This window comes from Xyrauchen texanus, chromosome 42 (genome assembly GCF_025860055.1).
Source record: "Xyrauchen texanus isolate HMW12.3.18 chromosome 42, RBS_HiC_50CHRs, whole genome shotgun sequence".
Lineage (NCBI taxonomy): Eukaryota > Metazoa > Chordata > Actinopteri > Cypriniformes > Catostomidae > Xyrauchen > Xyrauchen texanus.
This window is the reverse complement of record NC_068317.1, coordinates 26,374,539-26,399,213: the sequence shown is the minus strand read 5'-3', so window position 1 is coordinate 26,399,213 and position 24,675 is coordinate 26,374,539. Positions and strand designations below refer to the sequence as shown.

At 37.0% G+C, this 24,675-nt stretch overlaps 2 protein-coding genes across 5 annotated transcripts in view; one reads left to right on the top strand and one right to left on the bottom strand.

Annotated features, from left to right (window-relative positions):
* LOC127634888 (palmdelphin-like) overlaps positions 1-9,379 on the top strand; it is a 33,334-nt gene extending 23,955 nt beyond the window's left edge. For 2 of the 3 annotated variants that reach the window (XM_052114624.1, XM_052114625.1), the window contains 3 exons: positions 4,542-6,564; positions 6,836-6,924; positions 8,446-9,379. In XM_052114624.1, coding sequence (XP_051970584.1) covers positions 4,542-6,564; positions 6,836-6,924; positions 8,446-8,529 — 2,196 coding nt within the window. In that variant the 3' untranslated portion in view covers positions 8,530-9,379. Of the gene's footprint in view, positions 1-4,541; positions 6,565-6,835; positions 6,925-8,445 lie in introns of those variants that run through there. The other variant, XM_052114628.1, reaches the window with a different exon arrangement.
* Positions 9,380-9,443: 64 nt separating this feature from the next.
* LOC127634889 (putative ferric-chelate reductase 1) lies at positions 9,444-23,051 on the bottom strand. 2 transcript variants are annotated; one of them, XM_052114629.1, is made up of 16 exons: positions 22,915-23,051; positions 19,283-19,478; positions 18,709-18,860; positions 17,358-17,452; positions 17,121-17,274; positions 16,614-16,796; positions 16,339-16,437; positions 15,232-15,382; positions 15,039-15,152; positions 14,397-14,512; positions 14,237-14,323; positions 13,144-13,241; positions 12,403-12,461; positions 11,859-12,002; positions 11,391-11,491; positions 9,444-11,303 (listed from the first exon to the last, which is right to left on the bottom strand). In XM_052114629.1, exons 1-16 carry the CDS (start codon positions 22,918-22,920, stop codon positions 11,211-11,213), a joined length of 1,848 nt encoding a protein of 615 aa, XP_051970589.1. In that variant the 5' UTR covers positions 22,921-23,051; the 3' UTR covers positions 9,444-11,210. The 2 variants fall into 2 exon arrangements, with proteins under 2 accessions (XP_051970589.1, XP_051970591.1); XM_052114631.1 differs by lacking the exon at positions 18,709-18,860.
* Between the last annotated feature and the right edge of the window lie 1,624 nt (positions 23,052-24,675).

Below are 24,675 nucleotides of genomic sequence, written 5' to 3'. Positions count from 1 at the left end.
CCTCTGCATTTGGGTCCTGTCTCTACACCTCTCTGACACACGTGAATTTATTTTAACACACTCTGTAACATAACACAAACAATAGAATCGCTTTTCAGCAAACGTAAACTACAGTTCTTCAACCTGGCAGTGAAGCTCCCAAACACAAAATACAGTCTACGTGGTCTGGCACTCTATCTGGATCACTTCTGGCATCTGGCTCCCTCTTGTACCTCTCGAGCTCTCACAGCAATAGGAAACAGCTTTTTGAAATAATTCCCTTCAGGTGAAAATCCCAAACACTCCCATCTCCCGAACCCGCTCTCCACCCACAAACCGGCGCCCGACCACACCCACACCACCACATCCCAGACTACTTGTAACAACCTCAAACACATAAAATATTGCAGAATATAATATCTGAGATGCTGACAGAGAAGATCCCAACAGATCTGGGATTCTCAGCTGTAATTTTGTGTGTGTGTGTGTGTGTGTGTGTGTGTGTGTGTGTGTGTATATGTGTATATATATATGTGTAAGTGTGTGTGTGCGTGTAAGTGTGAGTGTAGTGTGTGTGTGTGTGTGCTTGAGGTAAATGATAAACAGAGGATGGGTCCTCTCTGGAACTGATTAGAAAATGGAACATCTCCTGCCTCATTTTACACTCCTTTTAATGCAGAGAAGACTCAAGTGGAGAGAGCTGCCAATCCTTTAAAAGGAGAGGAAATAAATAGAAAAATGTGCACATTTTGTTGTCATAGCACAAAATTAATAATTATGAAAAGGGGCCATCTAACCCCACTACTGGGGCAAGAAGCCCCCCCAGGGTAAACTCGTCCCAGGTGTCGTCTGATTTTTACAGAATGTATCAAACACATCTGATATCATTCTTTGTAATGTATTTTTGAAATGTAAAGTAAAATATAAAATCTAATAATTTATGTAAATATTTACATTTACAATTTAGTTGAATAATTGAATAACTGAATAATGACAGGCAAATCAAATAAAAGAATTCCAGTCAAAGAGCTTCATCTGAAAGGCAAACTTATTCTATGAATTATATACTGTGCAGGCATTTGAATATATACATATAAAGACACCCATATTTTTAATTGAAGGCATGTCATAATAGAAACACATCTTATCCCGTGGCGATTCTTTCCCCATCTTACCTAAATAGATTTCTCACCCAAAAATGAAAATGTCATCATTTGCTTACCATCATATTGTTCCAAACCTGAATGACTTTTCCTTTTGAGAGATTTATGGTACATCTTTGTCTACAATGTCCTTGTACTGCATAATGACATTTTTCTCACCTGAAAATGTGATTCTGTATCAGAGAAGTCTAAAAGCTCAGTGCCTGTCAGATATGTCTGTAGGTTTAAATGGCCACCCACACTCTGCCCCCCTCACCACCCATTACTGTTATGCCCCCTTCACATTCCACGGGTTATTATTTCTTTCCGAAGAGAGTGTCCTTGAAGTTAAAATGCTATTCTCCTTCAATGGCTGTTGCTCACACATAGCTTATCATTACTGAAATAGTTCAGAATTCATCTCTTGATAACATTTATTACTGATGTAAACATGCTGTGCATATTTGATATATAGAGCGCAACAGTCACAGCCCACTTTTTCAAGGACTTTGGTTCAGACTTCGTGTAAGATTAGCTATTTAATTACATGAAAAATATGTACAAACTTAGTAGGACCATTTATTAGCTTGCTAACTATTTGGAATGCATGATGGTATGTTAGCTTAGCATGCTAATCGGTTGACATGCTAACTAAAGTTACAAACAGAAACTTTTAAATTAACTTGTTGCTTTTAGTTCTATCATGCGGCATTTGATGTAGCTTACACAACATTAAATGCTGTATTTTCATGATTAAGGCTACATAAATATTAACTGTAGAATTTCTGATCAGGCATTCTCACATTACACAACTCACATTCCTATTGACATGAAGCAAAAACCTATTTTGAACTTTGGGGGTAGACAAATATAAAAATATTTTTACCTAATTTATTTCATAAGCAAATTAACTACTCATTCCATTAAGCATTTCTAATTACGTAATACATTTTAAAACAACAGTACAATATAAAATTATTGATTTAAAGGCATTAATTTAAAATATTAAACTATATATTTGAAGTTTATTGCAAAATGTTCAAATACTGTATATAAAAATACAAAGTAGTTTGTCAGTGTACACGAGTGGTGATAAAAGGATGGCTCCACCCTCATGACACAATACCCATGACATAACTTCCTGTGTTGCAAAGAGGCATGTGAGGACATCAGAAGTTCTTACATGTAATCTTATTGACAAGCCACTTATTGACTAGTTGGTCAAAACTACAGCTGTTACCATGAGGGCTAATGTTGAAAACACTGGACGAGCCAATCAGAGTTGAGTGTTTGTAATAGGAAGATGCCCTGGGGTTGCCACTCATGCCTACACTAGTGACATTAGACCAACTCACAATGGCATTTCTGTCAATAACTCTACTGTCAGAGCAAGTTCACTTCCAATCCGTGCATCCAGAGATTTTCCTTTTTTCCCAAAGCACACATTTACCCAAGCCCACATTTCAGGGGGAAGTTAGATTCTTCGCAAGGTTGAGATGATCTCCATCTGGCTGATTTTCCTAAAGCTCACGGTAGGTACTGTGGCATGCTGGTACCTCTGTCTTCCATGCAAATGTTATTGTCGCTGAATAATGTATGGAATACAGATTGTCATGACACAAGAGCCAAGATGGAGAGGGTGTGAGCGTGGGGAAGTTGTCTCGCCAGATGAGTTGTTCTGCCTGCTAGAGGAGTTGTTGGTGGGGGTGTTGCCATGGCAGTCAACACTACATTGCTTGTAATTTTGATGAGGCTTTGTGCCTTTTTTCAAGCTTGATTGTGGTGAAATGGGCAGGCACTGAAGTGGATGGTAATTTCACATAACTGTGACTATTTTAGTGGTCGCATGAGCATGCTGGTCGAGTTTTGAATGATTGTAGAGGTTTTCCTGCAGTGGCCTTAATTATACCAAACATAAATCAAGGATAACAGTACACAAACTGGTGGATGAAATTTGTTTCAAGCCAAAGCAGTGTAAACAACTTTGGGAATTTTAAGCACTGCTGTATGTACGATCTTCCTATTATTATGATATCATGTAATGTTCAGTATAAAATGTGTTATTGTGTTTTTGATGTATTGATGAAATAGTATGTGGCAGCTGAATTCTTCTGTCAGAAAGAGTTTGAGCATTTGATCGCACTTCATTTATCCCCTTGTCAGACGGTACGAAAGAGATCAGAAAAATCCATGTAAATGAAACAGCGTTGCCATGATCAGTCATGTTGTGCAGTATCACATCAACAAGGGAAAACATTTTTTGTGATTTTTCAGTCATGCAAAATATGCCTAATAAATATGGATGCAGAAGTATGAAAAAAAAATCAATTAATTACAACTGTAAACCCCAAAAATGTATTCTTCAATTACTTATTCTTCTGTTTCAAACCCATATGACTAGTTTTCTTCTTCTGTGGAACTCAAAAGATGTCTGGTAGTATATTATATTCTCAGCATTCACTTTCATCGCATAATTCTTTTTCCATAAAATTTAAGTTAATAGTAACTGAAGCTGTCAATTTTTTTTCCCATGGAAGAAAGTCAGGAGTGTATGTGCAACATAATGATAATTAAAAATTCTGTATTAAATAATAATAATATAATTTTTATTTTTGGGTGAACTTTCCCTTGAACATCTGCACCAGACGGCACTTGTTTGTGTGCGTTTGTGTTTTCTTCCTCTCTGTCATTTCTTATCCTCTCCTGGTCTGATCCTGTGCCAATGCTGATTATTTGCTGGGACAAAGTATTCCATGTGTGAGGAAGATCCAGTTCTGCAGTCTTACATAATGGATCTGCTTAATTCTGCCAACTGTCTGCCAACTATCCCCTATCTTGGGAAATGATTCACTGCAATAGTAAATCTCTTGTCCATTACTCTTGAAAACTGAAATGGTCTTACACCTGGCAACACAAATGTCATGGGTTGGATACTCAGGAAACATTCAAACTGATTAAATGTACACCTTAAATGCACTGTTAGTCACTGTGGGTAAGTGTGTCAATTAAATACAAAATTGGAATGGAAAGTGCTTCAAATTTAAATTTTACTACTTGTAGAAAGTGACAAATATTTTTCACACTGGAAAATTTGTGTTAAACAGAGATGCTAAAAGGTATGATCTGGCAGTTGAGTCAGTCCAAAAGGTAAGGACTTTTATACAGAATGAAACTAACACATGTGACTAATATGGTTTTTGAAGTGTTGTGCAATTACAAGACATGGTTGTCTGTCAACACTAGAGTCCAGGAACTAACGCATTAAAAACTTTCTCAGAAATGTAGCCTTACATAACATCTGTAACAAAGCTGAGTGGGTGTAAATTAGCTTTGATGTGCTGTGAATGTTTTGGTGATTAGGGAAGTGAGATTTTGTTTACTGCTGTTTTAATTTCTTCTTCATATTCATTTTCCTTTCAGGGAGCTACGATTGAGGTGGATAGGCTGGAAGAAATTCCAGGTTGTTCTCAGCCTCAAAACCCAGAACATACAGAACTGAAGTCCCTATCTGAGCCTGTAACCATGGAGACCAGTGAACACTGCGGCACAGCAAACATAACAGACTGTGAAGTCCCGCAGTTTGAGTTACCTGAGAGCAAGGAAACTGCTGATGTATTAGAGTCCATAAGTACGAAAGTAGTGGTTGACATTCTAGCAGGCCTACCTCCCACAGAGACCAAGGCTGATGAACTTGAAGACGTTCACAGTCCCAAAGAGGCGCTTGTCTTGGAAGACACTCGAGAAGAACTGTATCGCAATGAGTCAATTACCTCTTCGATCTCAGACACTCCGTCAAGTGCTGAGAGTGTGTATGAAAATGATGTTTTACAAAAGAAGGATGATTCACCAAGAGAGGAACCATTAGAGAACACTCTACCCCAACCAGAAGTCATTAACGATGGATATACATTAGACCCTTTGGGTACAGACTCAGAAGAACCCATCTTGGAAGGATTTGGATGTGATGATCCAGAAGAAACCATCCTGGAGCATTACATCCGAGAGGAAGTCCTATCAGACACTTCCACGGAGTCTTGTCATGATCCAGCCGAACTGGACGAATGTCTTCAGGTTGAAATAGCAGAGGCATCATCCGACAGTGATGCCGATGAGAAGTGGAGGAGCATTTTCTCTTCCTCTGTTAATAAGGAAGATGATGATTCCTACATTGACAGCCTTGAGCTGAGTGCACAGGAACTATTTATTCAAAAACCTGAAGTTCAAAATTCTGATGAAGATTCAAAGGAAACCGAAGAGACTGAGATGCCTGTAAGAGAAGTACTAGAACAACCTGAGACTGGGCCAACTCTGCAACTGCAAGAGATAACTTACAACTCTTCCACAGAGTTCCACGGCATGTCCAAGATTTCCGAAGATGATGAGGAGCTTGGACGAGTCTCAGCATCCCACAAAAGCAATTCATTTGATTCTGTCAAATCTGATTCCAGCAAAAAGGTGCCAAAAGATTATTGTGTGATCCAGGAAACGAAGAGCGAGAATGTCAGTACAGAACATGTGGATTTCAAAGTTGCTCGGCAACAGTGGCTGGAGATAGAAGAGCAAACAAAAAACTTGATGCACCATCCGAGTACACCAACAATGAGATCTGGGACCTGCCAAAGCAGTCACAGTTTCATGTACACGCCTGTCCGTAATATTGACAGGCCGAAGAGGGACCTTGAAGGCTTAGCACTTGTACAGGATTATGCGCATACCCAGTTCAGCCCCTGTTCAGAGGATTCTGGTCTTGATGATTCCAGTTTCAGATCACTGAATGATGACCCAGAGACCCCAATTGAGAAGGAGATTCGCCAAACAATGGAACGTGAGGAAAACCTGAGACGTGAGAGGGGGATGGCAAAATCATACTCTAGTGACTGTGTACAGATGAAGACCAGATCCATCAGTTTTAACCCAGGAAAACTATGCCAGGAAGTCGATGAGAAACTGAAGATATTTGAACACCAGGATGACAATGGAATACACAAATCTCCCAGCTACACGATGCCTTCTTTCATCATTACATCCTCACCAACCAAGGGCTCTCAGCAACCAGACTTGGCAGCCAACAACGTTATCATCCTCGAACCAGAGCCCTTCCCTCCAAGTCCACGACATGGGAAGATGGTGTCCTCAAAATCTGCTGACTGGAGATCAGAAGATCCCCCTAATCTCATCATTCTGGAGACATCGAACCTCATAATTCGCAGTGCATCAGAGTTCAACCTGAATTGTGTTTCAGAGGAAACCCAAGAGAAAATGTTCCTCAACAACCCATTTTTTAAGTTAAGGTCCAGGAGTACGATATCTCTTGTTGATGAGGAGATCGAAACGGTAAAGCTGCGAGAAGAGGAACTAAAACGACAAAGGGCCAGTATTTACTCAAAGGATCATTACCTGATTTCTCCAAATCGCCTGGATGGCTCACTGTTTAAATATTCAGGTACAGCCAACAGCAAAACAGCATTTTCATCATTTTACATTGACTTGAAGTAATGACTACATCACTGAAGCTGCAAACACAACAAATGTGAAATAATGCTGTAATAAAGATAAGACATTATGTTCCTGTTCCTTTACCTCAACTGTCTGGTAGAAATGCAGATGTCATTGATTTGATTCCCAAAAAAACACATACTGATAAATTACCTTGGGATAAACATGTTTGCCAAATGTATGAATGTTAAATAACCTCTATTCATTTATAATTTCAGATGATGTGCCAATTAAATGTAAATCAACCCCTTCTTCTCCAATGAAAACATGCAGAATCGATCAGTCAGCTCTGTCATGTGATCTCAGAGTAAGTTCATTTTAAATAATCATGCAATATCACAAATATTCAGAGGTGGGTAGAGTAGCCAAAAACTGTCCTCAAGTAAAAGTACAATTACTTAAAAAAGTTACTCAAGTAGAAGTAAAAGTAATAACATAAATTATTACTTGATTAAGAGTAAGAAAGTATCCAATTAAAAGAGTACTCAAATAGTGAGTAACTTGTTATTTTCACAAATGTCATGATGGACGTTAACTCCCCTATATTCCATTACATAATACACATTGAACATGTATAACAGAATTATTATTATTATTAATATAGGAAATTCTATCATCATTCACCATCATGTTGTTCCAAGCCCGTATGACTTTCTTGCTTTCATGCAACACAATAAGGAGATTTTAGACAGAATGTTTGCCTGAATCATTATTTAAAAGGGGACCCATTATGCAAAATTCCCTTTTACATGGTGTTTGTACATAAATTAGTTGGCAGTGTGTACACAACCACCCTACAATTTTAAAAGTCCACCCACTCCTCTTTCTTATATTTCTATTAATCAAAAACAATGTGTCAAAATACATAACAAAATGTGGAAAAAAGTGAAGTGCTGTGAATACTTTCCGGATGCACTGTACATATACATATACATACACATATTCATACATATATGGCTGAACTCCGGTATTTACGCTATCAGTCATATTGGTTCTGATTTGTTGTTGCTGTAGTATCTGAAGCAGGAGTTGTAAAGGCACAGCCCTCTTCTGGAAAGGGGCGGGGAGCAGCAGCTCATTTGCATTTAAAGAGAAACACGAAATCAGCACGTTTTTGATTCCACCCAAAAAGAGGCATTTACAACATGGTATAATAAATTATCCGTGGGGTATTTTGAGCTGAAACTTCACAGACACATTCTGGGGACACCTGAGACTTATATTATATCTTGTAAAAAGGGGCATAATAGGTCTCCTTTAAGTCAATGAATGTGGGTTTTTTTTCTCCATATTTGAAAGAGAGTTGTGACAGAGACCATCAGTCTCTAACATTCTGTATAACATCTTTTGTGTTCCACAGAATACAGAAGGTAACAAGGGTTTGGAACAACATGAGGGTTGGAAAATGATGACATATTATATTATGGCTAAGCTATCACTTTAAAGGAATAGTTCATCCTAAATGAAAATTCTCATCATTTACTCACTCATGCCATCCCAGATATGTATGACTTCCTTTCTTCTGCAGAACACAAATTATTATATTCAGAAGAATACACCTACACCAATCACATCACTTCCAAAGATATTGATTTAACCACTGGAGTCTAATGGATTACTTTTATGCTGACTTATGTGACTTTGCTTTAGCTTTAAAATGTTATCTCATCATTTAATGATGAGATATTTGCATTTTTGGGTGAACTATCCCTTTATGGGCTCTTGTCAGATCTGGATGAATTTGTCAATAAGAAGAGGGGTTTGGAAACATTTCTAAAATTGTTGTAACTAAAATGCTAAATAAAGATCCCTTTTGTTTTCTCACTAGTTTCCTGAGCCCTATACAGGAGGCCGACGTAAAAGTGCCATGGCTTTGCGCTGGGAGGCAGGGGAGTTTGCGAACACCGAGTAAACAAACAGAATAGACAATGATCGTCAATTTGCAGCTGTTTTACTTAAAGAGAACTTTCAATGCTCAAAGTCAGTTTGTTTATTGTGACAGCATATACACTCGCTACTGCTGCTTCTGTAACTTTGTTAATGATCCATTATTATACTGCTGTGTAAGCCAAGATGCCTAAATGTTATTTGAATGTACCGTTTTATCCATTTTTGTGATTCCTCTTTGTTGAGGTACATTGAGAGACTTATAAACCATATTTTAAGTGTTTTGTCTATGAAGGCAAGGAGCATATGTACTGTATATTCATAATGTATTTTCTTGTAAGGCAATGTGTGTATATCCCTGAATTATATGAAAATATGAAATAGCATTTTAGTATGAACATCAAGTTACAATGTATTCGAAATGGATGTATTTAGTTGAATATTTTAGAAAACAAATCAATTTCGAAAAGAAACATAATTGAGAGATTTCTTTTTTTAAGAATTATTCTAGATTTGACTATGATTGCTGTAGGAATGTCTAAATGGAGGAACATTTTTGACGTTTTTGAAGGTCCTGTTCTTAAAATGATTTAGGAATAATAGTGATCTTAGGGGATCATCTATTTTATAATAACTTGTTACCAAAAACCGGTTGCTTTGCAATTTGTTGTCCTCAAAAAATAATTTGTATATTTAAGATTTGTATGTCAAACCACCATGCTTACAAAAACACAAATATTGCTTGCTAACCTGTAAATCCATGCCAGTCAGTCTCAAGACAATATTTGCTTTACCTACCATTTAAAAAAAATGACAAATGCAGAAATAAATGTGTCCGCTAAAGGCAAAAAGAGAAACAGTCTGTTTATCCTACATCAAATAAATGTGTTTACAGGCAGCAACACCAGATTGCCTCCATATTGAAATGGCACTTTAAAAAATGTCCTCACATAAATAAATGGCAAGATATTTATTTCATATCTATATGAACTACAGCTCATTTCCAAAAGATAGTTTTAAACAGAGAGGCATCAGCTCAGTTTCCCACGAGACTAAACATATAGACAGTGCAGAGAGAATTTAATTTAATTAAAAAAATGTATGCAGGTATTCTAAAGTGATTAACAAAACTTCATCATAAGTAACCTCACAGCCCCATCAGTAAGGCTTAAGTACCCATTACACAACATACACACATGAACACAATGCATATTGATCATTTTCCTTTAAAGTAAGTCTACTTACGGGTATATTATTTATTAAATGTAAATATCTTAAACTGTAAACTGCAGAAAATTCACAATATTTCTGGATTGGAATCACTCTACAAGATAAAACCAGTAGCCAAATTATGCACATATTTAATTTTAAAATGTGTATATTATAATATAACAGATCAGTAGATTGTCACATTGCAAATGTTTGAATCAATGGTCCACTTCATCTGAACAACATTCGGCCGTTGTACTGAACTGAATTTGTCCATTCCATTTGTCTTTTGTGTCAATGTGAATGTTTACATCTCAGGCAACAGTAACAGACTTAAAATCCACAAATCAACAGGAGACGCACTTAGATGTGCTCATCTAAAATAGGGTATTACAAAAAAACTTCTTGGCGCCACTTGTCCATAGCATTTATAAAAGGCATATTCAGAAGCAAGTGTGGTTTAATTACTTAAAACACGGCTCGCAGATCTGTAAACATTATTGTCAATGCGAGGAAATAAAATATACTTTAGATACAAGAAAAGAGATAAAAAGCACACGACATGACAAACTTAAATCAGCAGATCAGCTGTTAATATTACAAGCTCATAATGTACATATAAAATGAACGATAAAACTTTTGCGTAATGCAAATTAAAAGCAGTGCAAAACAATCAACTACATCTGAAAGCACTCCTACATCTAGGGCAGGGGTGCCCACACTTTTTTGCGTGATGAACTACTTTTAAATGACCAACTCAATAAGATCTACCAACTAAAAAAACAGTTTCATAAAAAATTCAAAAAAATTTAAAAAAATGCTTGTTGGGACTACTGCATGTATCCCTACATGGAATTCATCTTCAAATGAATTTAAAACAATAAAATAATGTTCAATGTTGACATCATCCAGTTTTAACACTAAACCAAAAACACCTACAGCACAATAGATTACAATAGCCAGGACATTTACCTTATTCTGATGACTTGTACTGAATGGAAACAGACAGTTTTGCATAATCAGGGCAGTAGCTGCTGGTAGCTAGTCTCAAACACTGCTAGCTTTGCAATTTCGCGCTCTGTTCTCAGAAGCCTTTGGAGGGCGCGAACCTAGTTGTCATGGCAACTGAATAAACAAATCTCGCCTGGTCAAAATTTACTCGGCAAGTTCAAGTCAGACAGAAGCTAAAAGAAGGAAAGACATCATATTTATTTGTATAAAAATTTAAAGAAAGCACATTTAAATTTTGTGCGATCTACCAGCATTGCCATTGCGATCGACTGGTATATCGCGATCGACGTATTGGGCACCCCTGATCTAGGGTAATGAACATATAATTTCAAATTAGACTAATTTCAAGATTATTTGTAATAATCAAACATAACACGATGAGTCATAAATCAACCTTACTTCCTGCATCTTTGGCTTTTTCTTTTTTTAACAAAAGGCACAACTAGAGCATTTGTGAGGTCAAATGTGAAAAATGCTTTGAGCGCATCATACTTCACTGATATTCCAAAGGAGAAAAGTCAGAAATGCCAGATTTCCGCAGAGATAAATAGCCAGAACTATGTTTTTGAATAAAGATTCCTGGAGAGAGAAAACCACAATGGATATATCAGCATTTAATATTAATGAAATGGGCTCTCTATGGAAAAAAACAGAAACCCAACTCACTGCGCTAGAAGTCTCATTCTCCCCAGGAACAAAAACAATCTCCTCTTTGTCCTCAGAATTAACGTGTTCCATGTAGATTTTAACGTTTTTGAAATGCTTTCCTGGAATACATACAATGATGACCTTTTATATACCAGACAGCTTAAAGTTAAGCAAAAATCATTCACAAATAACCTGCTGTCATTTTGGTATTTTCTAGTATAGAACAGGTTGTTTGCTCTAAAGATTATGGCATTTCAAACTGATTAGCATTGAATTCAACATGTCAACTAATGTCCTAATGCAGCATCATAAAACATTTCCCATTTAATGGATTAATCTTGCACAATTGATTTCCTGCATACAATTAAAGACACGTTAAATGTTACAACAGAACATAATTGCTCTGAAAGGACGTGCGCATGCCGAGGACACAACTGAAATATTTGGGCAGAGAATATGCAACATGATTTAGGGTGGATCACTGACCTATAGGTAAAAAGCCCCTTCTGTGGACTTCCAGAATCAAATCTGCCAGCACAAACCAGACCACAATGGAAGCCAGGACACCTGTGGACCAGGGAGCAGGTAGGACCAGAGCTTGCTGATGGATGCCGAGGAATATGGTGACAACTAAACCAGGAATAAACACACATGTCGGTTATGGTAGCCTCTGTTGTCTAACAAATGTATTCAGGTGCTTTGGATATCTATAATTCTAAATCATATTATTTAAACAATATCAGAACTAGAGCCATAAAAACAAGACGACCTGCCATAAAAGCTCATAGTTATTATATAACACACATAATTGGTATATAACATTACTGATAGCTAATCAGATAGTTAACAATTGCAATGTCTTATCAGAACAATGATAGTGAAAACAGATCGGCATTTAATCGAGGTATAAACACAACTCAATGTTTTTAAATGCACAGAGCCACTATCTGCTGTTATCATAGCTATTCATATGGATATGTGCCAAAATAAATATATATATACATTTTAGATTCACAGCATTGGTGCTTACCAGCTACGACCTGTGCTAATGTGCCGGTTCCAAAATGCATCCAGTTGAAGATGTATCTCCTGAGAGCAGGTTATATTAAAACCACACAGAAAAAACAAAAACAAAGTCAAGACATTTTTAAACATTACCATCTGAATCCATTAATATTGCAATACAAACTGTAATTGGTTCATAAACTTTGGAAAAGCATCACTGTTTAACATTTATAAAATAGGTAAAACTTTACAATGAGGTTGTATTTGTTAACATTAATAAATGCATTAGGCATCACGATATTACACATTAACAGTATCCACTCACGAAATTACACATTAACCGTACCCTCTTATTGCCCCACCCAGCATTTGTTGATCTTGATGTTCATTTATGAAAATACAATAATTTATTGTTAATTCATGTTTATTTAAAATGCATTATCTAATGTTAAAATATACAGCTTCTCATTTTAAATATGTATGAATAAATGCTGCAAAGGTGTTGTTCAATGTTAGTTCATGTAAGTAACTATTGTTAATAAGTGCATCCGTATTGATAAACGTTACCATAAAATTGTATTGATTGGTAACAAATGATATAACAGAAACTTTGGGTAAGTTTGGAATTGCATACTACATGCAATTCCTAATAGTTTTGCAGTATGTGCTGTATTTTGTGCAAGGTAAATAAAGGAGATTAGTATTCCATTCCAAACATAGCCTTTGACAGGCTGTACTGTGCAGTGCACATATTTCAGGATTTTACCTGGATGCATCTGGCGCAGGTCGGAAAAGTGCCATGAGAGGTTGGATGACAGCGAGTGCCATGACAACGCAGCCCAGGTAGGGGTGTATGCCTGCTCGCTGTGGACAACATTAGAGATTAATGTCAGCAGTGTATGTTTAGGTTGGCAACAATTGATTTAATAACAAAACATAACAAAATTTGAACTTGCAGAGTTTTGCACTTCATCATAAGGAAATGAGCATTGATAAAGAACACAGGAAATGGCCTAAGTTTTTCAAAGGCTGTCTAAGTACAATGTTGAGTATTATTTTGTGTGGGTGGGCTTGATGACACATTGCTGCCATGAAATAGGATGCCCTCTGCTGGTTACACAAAAGAAATGACAGAAACTTGGCAAGAGAGGTGCTACAGATGCCCCCTGGTAAGTCACAAACGTGTCCCTCGTGCTCAGTCTTATGGATGGATACATGTGTCAGCTTGAAGCACAAATAAGCCAGATTTAATAAGACACTTCATAAAAAGTGTTTAATTAATCCCTGAAGAAAAGGAAGGAAGTTTTTCAAAATCAGGCCAAACTAATTCCACATGGTGGGTCACAATCAGGGATTAAACACAGTTCAAGAAATTCAATGGAAAACCTTTCTTGATTTTTTTTATTTTTTATTATTATTTAAATGCATTGCATACTAATACAAAAAAAATAAAATGGCATAATGTTGATTACCACAAAAATTAAGTTTGACTTGTCCCTCCTCTTTAAAATATATACAAATAAATGGGTAAACCTTAAAATGCTCACCGTTTCAAAAGTAAAGCCACAAGACGTGAAAAAATATGCATGTTAAAATTATTTTAATGTGAAAAAATAGCTACTATCATTTTCTGTGTAATCTATAGTTAAATGCAATAACTTTGTTGCCATGGTGACGTAACATCATAAACCCTAAAAGGACCATACACACATGATTTAACAGAAGAAAAATGTAACTGCATTTATAAAATTATAAGCACCATATCTCTTCCTTTAAACCCTCCAAAAATATGACACACTGTTAAAGGATGAGTATTCCTCACAGACAGATATAAATGTGTGTTTGTGTGAATGTGTTACCTTGCTCCATCCTCCTCTGTACATAAAAGGCAAAACAAAGCCGACCAAGGTAAGCAGGACAGTAAGGGTCATCAGCATTCGGTGTAACTGTGAAGACAAAAAGCCTTGAAAATAATGCACATTTGAAAATTTGAGAACAAGTGAGAACACACGCTCGTACCTGAAACCAGACCTTCTGTCCCAAAATACTGCTTTCAGGCCAATCCGGTTTGAAGTATCGCGCCATGATGACTCCAGCGCTGACTGTGGACATCCAGGCGATCAGCATGATGGCCCCTATGGATGCATACAGATATTGCGTCTCTGCTCTTTATCTGGACAAATCTTTCCTTTAAATATATAACATATATGTACATACACAGTAAATTTAAACGTATCTTATTTTTTGATTATTATTATAATTGACTGCTGACAGAAAAAGAGCCCACACCCCAGGGGAGGATATTTCTATAATATTTTGGTTCCTAAATATGGTTTTAGTCCCTCCTTCAGGTTAAACCTATGTGATTTTTTTTCACCAAATTTAAAAAGGTAGGTCAGATCACTTAGAAAATTAATATCACACCTCTCCTCAACAAGCCCAAAAAAAATTAAAGGTATCATTCATGTCCATAGCACAAATGGAGAGGGACGAGTGTGGGAACATGCCAAAGTTGAACACTATGAGCAATTGTTCTAGTGATGCTTGCCTTTCAAAGCACCACAAATAATTTAGTTTAGTATTGAAATGGACAGTATATCACAGTGCTGTTAGCTTTAATTAATTAGATACCCCATTACGAATGCTTATATTCAGCTTTACCATGATATTTGATCAGCAGGGGCGAGCGAGAGCCACTGAGATCCTCTGGAGGTCCTGTGACAAGTTTCTGATTGGTCGAAATCAGAGGTTGACGGTCATGACGATGAGTTCGCCCTAGAGTGAGTGAACGAAAAACATTGTTGACACCACAGACCACTAAAAAAAACTAATAGAATCAAAATAACCTTCTCACCTTCTTGAGCTCGACCATGTGCCATGAAGATATAGTACATCTGGTCCAGGCTAAACCTCTTTGGATCGTCAGTTGGAAGTTGTATGTCTCTGCTGAAGCTACACTGAATCACTCCATCTGATAGTCTCCATGCTGTATCTTTCAGATAATTCTAGAAACAAATCCAAAATCAAGAAACAAATCCAAATTTCAAAGATTTTAGAGTTATATTGATATGATTTGAAGAGATAGTTCACCCAAAAATGAAACTTCTCTCATCTTCTACTCACCATCATGCCATCCCAGATGTATATGACTTCATTTCTTCAGCAGAACACCAACAAAGATTTGTATAAAATATATTTCAGCTCTGTAGGTCCATACAATGCAAATGAATGGTGATCAGAACTTTATAGCTCCAAAAATCACATAAAGGTAACACAGAAATAATCCATTAGACTCCAGTGGTTAAATATCTTCAGATATGGTATAATAGGTGTGGGTGAGAAACAGATCAAAATGTAAGTCCTTTTTTTACTATAAATCTCCACTTTCACTTTCACTTTTAGATGTGCAAGTTAAAGTGGAGATTTAGAGTGAAAAATAACTTAAATATTGTTCTATTTCTCAACCACACCTATTATATTGATTCTGAAGATTAGGATTTAACCATTAGAGTCATATGGATTACTTTATGTGATTTGTGTAGCTACAAAGGTATGATACTCATTCACTTTTGTTATTTTTCAAAAAATCTTTTTTTTGTGTTCAGCTGAAGAAAGAACTATCCCTTTAAAGGGATAGTTCACCCACAAATTAAACTTCTGTCATCAATAAATCACCCTCATGCTATCCCAGATGTGATGGACTTTCTTTTTTTTTTTGTGGAACACAAAAGGAGATTTTAGGAAGAACGTTAGCCTCAGTCACCCTTCACTTACGTACACTACACATTTTTCTATACACTGAAAGTGAACGGTTACTGGTGAATGATGACAGAATTGTATTTTTTTGTGAACTCTCCCTTAAGTATTTAATTCTTTTTTCTTTTATTTATTTTTTTTTTTTTACCTTTGAGCCACTGTCTGCTGTTTGTAAGACATTTTGCTGTTAAGTGTCAGTGAGTACCTCTGAAGAGATTTCAGGGTGTGTCCTTCCAAGAACATATGCAGCCTTGACATCAACTTTGTCTGTATCTCTTATGCACATATAGACGTCATCGTTCCCCTAAATTGCAGAACACATTGCTATAATATATACTAAGGCATTCTATTAGTCATTCAAAAGGAAAATAATATTTCAAAACTGAATCATCAGAGATTGGCTGGCTATAAGCAGTCAAATTAATGTCTTCTATTTGACCAAATTAAATATAAAGTACTGCAACTTAATGTATTCATTACCATCCATTTGTCCAATGATAAGGCAAAGGACACATAACCCTCTGCAGGTCCACTGAGCTCAAACACAACACTTCTGCTCTCTGTCCAAAAGGACAAGAAGTGGCATGATGTGTCATTTTGTGGGTCACAACCTGCTGGATTTCTCAAACAGGACTTCTTGATTCCACAGCCCTCAGAAGTGAACTGAAGAGGAGACGAGAATGGACATTGTGTTCAGATATCTGAAATAACTCTGTCTCTGCTTCTCTACCTCATAACTTTGCACTCTTAAAAAAAAAATAATAATATATATATATATATATATATATATATATATATATATATATATATATATATATATATATATATATATATATATATATATATATATATATATATATATATACATACTGCTATTTGCACTTCTGGTTAGATGCTAACTGCATTTCATTAGCTCTGTACTTGTATTTTGCACAATGACAAAGTTTTTTTTGATCATTTAGAATCTAATCTAATAAAAATATTTACCGATTTAGACAGCGTTGAGGAAGGCACTGTGATTTCGGCACCAATGGAACCACCAATGGTACTTTGTGCTGGGGGAGGAGCTACACCATTTTGCGACACCACTGGACCTGGAATTCTCACCCAATAATCCTTGTACTTTCGGACAACAGTTACCCTGAAACAAAAAAACAACCCAACCGACATCAAGTATCGCAATCAGAAAGTTGCCTAAAAATGAAAAAGCATTTGAACACTTACAGAAACTGCACACTGGGAGGAGAGCCTTGTGGCGCAATCCATATCACCTGGACCTCAGCCTTATGGGAATCACTGGTATGACTTATAGCGGAGCCCTTTGAATATAGAAAATACATTACATACAGTGCACTCAATAAATTATGGCAATGAATTGGCTTTATACGATACTTTTTTATGGTAACCAACTGCTTTGAGTCAATAAATAATCATTTTTAATACAAAAACGTAGCTAAAATGTGTCTTTTAAAGCTGAAGTGTGTATTTTCTGCATCACTAGCACCAAACGGAATTGCAAAAATAATCACCGCGTTTCGTTCAGATAACACTGTAAATCATAATAGAAAAAGTAATTATGATGTTATTTGAAAAATTTAATTTTTGTGATTTAGATAATTTTATATTTTCTTAAGATTTATATCCCCGTTATAACTATTTAATGTAAACTGAATGCTTTAATGAAATAAATCTATTGATCTTTCTGGCTTTTTTTTTAATCTAAACATCTCACACGACCTGCAATGTATTTATACACACCTGCTACATATCTTACACGGCTTTGTTTGTCGAAATATGTTTTTGTGTATTTTTATGGAATTCTTTTAAATACTAAATTTTAATTTTACTTCATTGTTCATTTGACCTGATGTCACACCACCTGTAATATATTCATAAACACGTATAACACATCATACACAACTTGAAATTTGGAAACATCATTTTGTAAATTTTTGACAATTTCAAATCCAAATAATTTCCCGATCATGTGACCTGATGATGTCACTGTTTCCAAATGGATTCCAGAAGACACCCCCCTACCTCCCCCTGGTTACAGATAGTCTGGCCCATACTTACACCATGGCCCACTTATAGTTGACTCTGCATACTAAGCTAGTATGGGATACAAGAAGAAAAACAAATATCACACATCAACTTTAAATGTGCACTCAGTAACTTTTAGTTTGTATCATCTTGCACTTACACTGACACCTAGTGGTGTTGATATTGAATCATTCAAAATCATTCATTTTCAGTTACAGATGCCATTGTAGAAATTCACTATTCACAATCAGCCATGAATCATTTAATCCAAGAGTGAAAGTGTCCAATAACAATACGGTTACCAAGATTAAGCGAGTAGTATTCAGCTGGTCATGTGATTCTAAAAAATGGCAGCCACTTTATGGTGGCTTTTATAAGGTTACTGATCTAATATGAGTGGTTATGATTTTAAACAAATGTTTAAAAATTATAATTCACTTTAGTAAAATTTTATTGAGGAAAAAATTACTGAGTGCACCTTTAATAAACATTTTGTTCTCAATATAAAGAAAAAACGACTGTGTTCACTAACATCCTTTTCACCGCACTGAAGAAGCTGAGAAATGGTAGAATCTATTAACTTAAACGATCCAACTGCTTCATTGAGATTCCAAGCATTCCTTGCTTCTATGAGGAATCCTTTGAAGTGGGATGTGCTCCCTGAAGCAGCCACTGATAATGTCACTGTAAATGGTAACAACATTTGATAAGATTTTCTTTAAATGTTAACTCTCACTCTCATAGCGTTTTTGTCCCGCATAGGTGCAGGGTCCACTGCTTAATAGTCCATATATATATATGTTTGACTTGGCTTAGATTTACACCTTCCAGTAGCTGGAGGAATGTCACTCACACACACATACAGGGCAATTTAGAGTCTCAAATGTGCTTAACCTGCATGTTTTTGGGCTTGTGGGGGAAACCAGAGCAAACCGATGCAACCATAGGGGGAACATGCAAACTCCACACAGAAATGCCCTAGTCGAGCCGGGACTCAAACCCAGGACCTTCTTGCTGACAGTGCTAACCACTGAGCCACCGTGCATCCATCCATCCATCCATATATATATACATACATCCATTTATCGTCACTAGTTTAGTCTTACCTTTAATTTCATCAGCAGGTCTGAATTTGATTTTGTCCGCTTTGATGTCGTATGGAGGATCTTCTGTGCTGGGATCATAACCATGTTGCGGCGTCATGTTCCCACAAGCCACGGTCACCTTTCCATCACCGTAAGAAATGACTGTCTCTAAACACACTGAGAGTAGCACTAACACAACCTCTGCCTTCTTGAGAACCTGAAATGAATGGATAGTTATAGCAAAACTCAACTTTGCAATGATAATTATTAAGGCGTCTTTACGCAGCTGAGTTACACCTGCTCTGTCTGCGCAAAGCCACATACAAGCCAGAATAAATTATGCCTGCTCTGACCCACCTCAGCCCCTAGTCTCAAATCCATAAAAAATCCTGTCACATGTCCTGATGTTGTCAGACCACCAGTAATATTTTCATAAACACCTATAACACATCTTATATTAATAATAAAATTAATTAAAATGTGTATTTTTTATGAATTTCAATTTCTAAAATATTTAAAAGTCAACCAACTTCCTTTGGCACAGGCCAGTCCTGAACCGTTTTACCAGCATGCCTACCTTAATGAATCATGGCAAAGAAGTTGTACTACACAGAAGGCCACATCTCAAACTGCTTTGCTGCCATTTAATATGCAGAAATCAACAATTTTAATAAGTGACCATAATTTGTAGTTTAGATGTTCCCTGACATGGGATTTGAACCCATGCTCTTTGACTTGTCAAGACCCTGCTCTATCCGTGTCACCTCCAAACAGGAAGCAAAAGCGTAATATGCATTTAAAAATTCATAAGAAATACACAAAATAATATTTCCAAAATCCAAGTAGTGTAAGATGTGTGTCAGGTGTGTATGGATGCATTACTGGTGGTCTGACATCACTAGGTCACATGACCAGGAGGTTATATGTAGGGGTGCACCAATCTAAATTGGCCGATCTTCATCTTAAGTCAGTGATAGGCGTACGGCCCTAGAATCAGGGCCGATCTTTTTTGCAGCATGCAGGTAATTGCAAACCTTTTTGTAAAGTGTTACCGTAAGTTTAATGTATGGGGCATAAACAAATAACTGCACAATATAACTTGCAAAAGTGTGGCAAAGGGCACTTTTAAAAAAAATTAGTATTGGTATCGCTAATCTTAGTGTTAAAAAAAACTGAGATCGGACTAAAATTTTTCTTGATCAGTGCACCACTAATTATAAAGGAGATATATATATATATATATATATATAAACACACATATACACATACACACACACACACACACCTAAAGGATTATTAGGAACACCTGTTCAATTTCTCATTAATGCAATTATCTAATCAACCAATCACATGGCAGTTGCTTCAATGCATTTAGGGGTGTGGTCCTGGTCAAGACAGTCTCCTGAACTCCAAACTGAATGTCAGAATGGGAAAGAAAGGTGATTTAAGCAATTTTGAGCGTGGCATGGTTGTTGGTGCCAGACGGGCCGGTCTGAGTATTTCACAATCTGCTCAGTTACTGGGATTTTCATGCACAACCATTTCTAGGGTTTACAAAGAATGGTGTGAAAAGGGAAAAACATCCAGTATGCGGCAGTCCTGTGGGCTGAAAATGCCTTGTTGATGCTAGAGGTCAGAGGAGAATGGGCTGACTGATTCAAGCTGATAGAAGAGCAACTTTGCCTGAAATAACCACTCGTTACAACCAAGGTATGCAGCAAAGCATTTGTGAAGCCACAACACGCACAACCTTGAGGCGGATGGGCTACAACAGCAGAAGACCCCACCGGGTACCACTCATCTCCACTACAAATAGGAAAAAGAGGCTACAATTTGCAAGAGCTCACCAAAATTGGACAGTTGAAGACTGGAAAAATGTTGCCTGGTCTGATGAGTCTCGATTTCTGTTGAGACATTCAGATGGTAGTGTCAGAATTTGGCATAAACAGAATGAGAACATGGATCCATCATGCCTTGTTACCACTGTGCAGGCTGGTGGTGGTGGTGTAATGGTGTGGGGGATGTTTTCTTGGCACACTTTAGGCCCCTTAGTGCCAATTGGGCATCGTTTAAATGCCACGGCCTACCTGAGCATTGTTTCTGACCATGTCCATCCCTTTATGGCCTCCATGTACCCATCCTCTGATGGCTACTTCCAGCAGGATAATGCACCATGTCACAAAGCTCGAATCATTTCAAATTGGTTTCTTGAACATGACAATGAGTTCACTGTACTAAAATGGCCCCCCCAGTCACCAGATCTCAACCCAATAGAGCATCTTTGGGATGTGGTGGAACGGGAGCTTCGTGCCCTGGATGTGCATCCCACAAATCTCCATCAACTGCAAGACGCTATCCTATCAATATGGGCCAACATTTCTAAAGAATGCTTTCAGCACCTTGTTGAATCAATGCCACCTAGAATTAAGGCAGTTCTGAAGGCGAGAGGGGGTCAAACACAGTATTAGTATGGTGTTCCTAATAATCCTTTAGGTGAGTGTATATAAAAAAAATGCATAAAAAAATATACAAAATCATATTTGCAAAATCCAAGTCATCAGTGTATGATGTGTTATAGGTGTTTGTAAAAATACAACAGGCGGTGTGACATCATCAGGTCACATGAACAAGTTATATAGATTTGAAAATACATATTAAATATACTTTTTTTTAAACTCTACATTTACGATTCCAAAATAAAAGTCATGTAATCTGTCTTGCATCTATTTCTGTTAGCTATTAGTTAAATGCGCCCTGAAATCCACCAACCATCTCATCTCCAACAACCAACAGATTGTTTGACAATACTAAGTTATATAGGATAAAGCTACACATGTTTTTATAGCCACAGATTAATCTGTTTTTCACCGGCCTTTGTCCATGTCACACTTTAAAGACTCTCCCTAACTTTGTCTGTCGAATGTCCAACTTAAAAACAACTTTACCTAAGTTATTAGCATGGTACATGAGGAAAAAACAGGTAATACCATGTTTTTTTGTTTGTTTGTTTTTTTTTTTTAAATCTAGAGTGCTTAACTTCATGTCCATACCTCAAATCCCCCCAAAAAAAAAAAAACAATACAGAGGTAAATGAGTGTTACAGAATTTTACAGTACATCTCTGTTGTCTAATCAGTGTCTCTTTAGAAGCCTGCAAATAAAGATAAGCATGGCAGCAACTGTTACTTGTTTCAAAGCAGCCCTGAAACTTTGTCTACTCTAGAGTTTCAGCAATCATGAACACGGGCTGTATTTATATACACAGCTGCTTATTTGCACCGACAAAAATTGTATGTGCATGATTTGATGACATAGAGTTAATGTTAGATACACGGTTCAAGGTCATGTTTTTCTATCTTGCACACAGCGTTTAGTCCCGCGCCTGGGGCTGATGGCTGATGGCTTCCAATGATAAAGACCATACAAATAAGTGATACTTAAAGGGAGGCAAAGTGGGGATAAAATCGATCATATGCCAAAAACCAAGGGTCAACAGTACACTGAAAGCGACCACATTCACCTTTACATTGAATTCAGCAGGTACTTCCTAGTTGATCTTTGCGCATGGCACGGGCAATAAAACAAAGTCAGGCCAAACACACAGAAAAGTCAAATAAACTGCTGACAGAGTGGGAAAAAAGTGTATACGCTTACCTCCATTCATCTACAATAAATTGCCATCACACTAAAATAAAAAGAAAACAATTATGTGTGAATTGCAATGCACGCACAGAGATGTGGACGGTCTTTATGCGTAGAAGCGTGTGATTGGATGAAAGCCGTGCACGAAGACACGCCAACACGCGATTGGGTGGGGCTACAAGTATTGACGCTTTGCTACGCAGCCAGTTCTTCTTCATCTTGTTTATTTACGGCGGATCGCAGACATAAGTGCATTACTGCCACCTATATTCCAAATGAACCATTGACACTCTAAATACAGTTTCCTGATTTACATTGCTCCACCAACCTATACAATCACCCTTAATTCTTATTCGCTGCGTGTTCAGGTCCTCCGTTCCCACACTCATCCCAAATGGAGGGGGGAAATAAATGGTGGGAAAAACTACATAATTGTATATACGTTTGTGCAAAACTGTACTTCCCAAATAATGTAACAATAATGGAATTGTGTTTCTACCTGGTTTAAGTACATTTTTAATTGTAAACTGCTCACCCTTATTTACTAGTTCATACTTCCAATCATTCCTTTCAACACTATATTTCCTACAGTGCATTATAGCATGTTCAACTGTTTCATTAACACCACATACCGCACATAGACACGTTGGATGTTTGCCTACTAAGTGCCCTGTACTGTTCAACCTTGTATGCCCCAATCTTAATCTTGTAATTATGTTATCCTCAAATCTCCTGCCACCTGATACTCTTCCCTTACCCACTACTGACTGTATAAGATACAAATGTCTACCTTTTGTGTCAGTGTCACAATACTGTTGCCATAATTTCAAAATATACTTTGATTATTGACTTTATATCTGACCTACTAAAATGAATGTGGATATCAACTATCTCTCTCTCTCTCTCTCTCTCTCTCTCTCTCTCTCTCTCTCTCTCTCTCTCTCTCTCTCTCTCTCTCTCTATGGACTTTTTTGCTAAAACTTCTGCCTCTTCATTACATCTCACCCCAATATGAGCCGGAACCCACACAAACTGTACTTTTATACCATTTAACTGAAGAAAATATAATTCTTGAAAAATCTCTATTATCATATCTTGTCTTGTTTCTGACTTCTGCTCATTCAGACTTATTAGAGCTGAACTAGAATATGAGCATATTATTGCTTTAGATATTTTAACTTCACTAATCCACCTTTTTGCCATAATTATTGCAAACATCTCTCTAGTATACACTGATAGGTAATCTGAAATCATGTTATTCTTATACACTTTTAACTTTGGAATTATGAATGCAGCACCCACATGACCTGTTTTTGGATCTTTCAAAGAATCCGTATAAATTATCATATAATTCCCATATCTAGACTCCACATACTCCCTTACATCATATACCTCAGCATCATATGTCTGACACTCTTGTTCTACTCGCTCCGTACGGGACTCGAACCTAAGTCTCCGGCATGGGAGGCGGGTGATCTAACAAGGAGGCTAAAGGCTACAGCCTCTAGCGTCAGTCGCTAGTGCACCTCTTGAGGTCAGGAGAGTGAGGTTTACACACTGCACAGCTATCTACCAGCTGGCTCCCGTTACATATGGACCATCCTTTTGCCTCCTTTCTAATACATTTAGATCAACTTCTGGTTGGGGCATAACCCACAATGGCACTGGAGATAAAGGAATTATTGGAGCATATCTAAATTCTTCCAGTCTCATATCTTTTACTAATTTCCCCACACTCCATCCAAAACTATTGCACTCTTTTTCTCATATTCC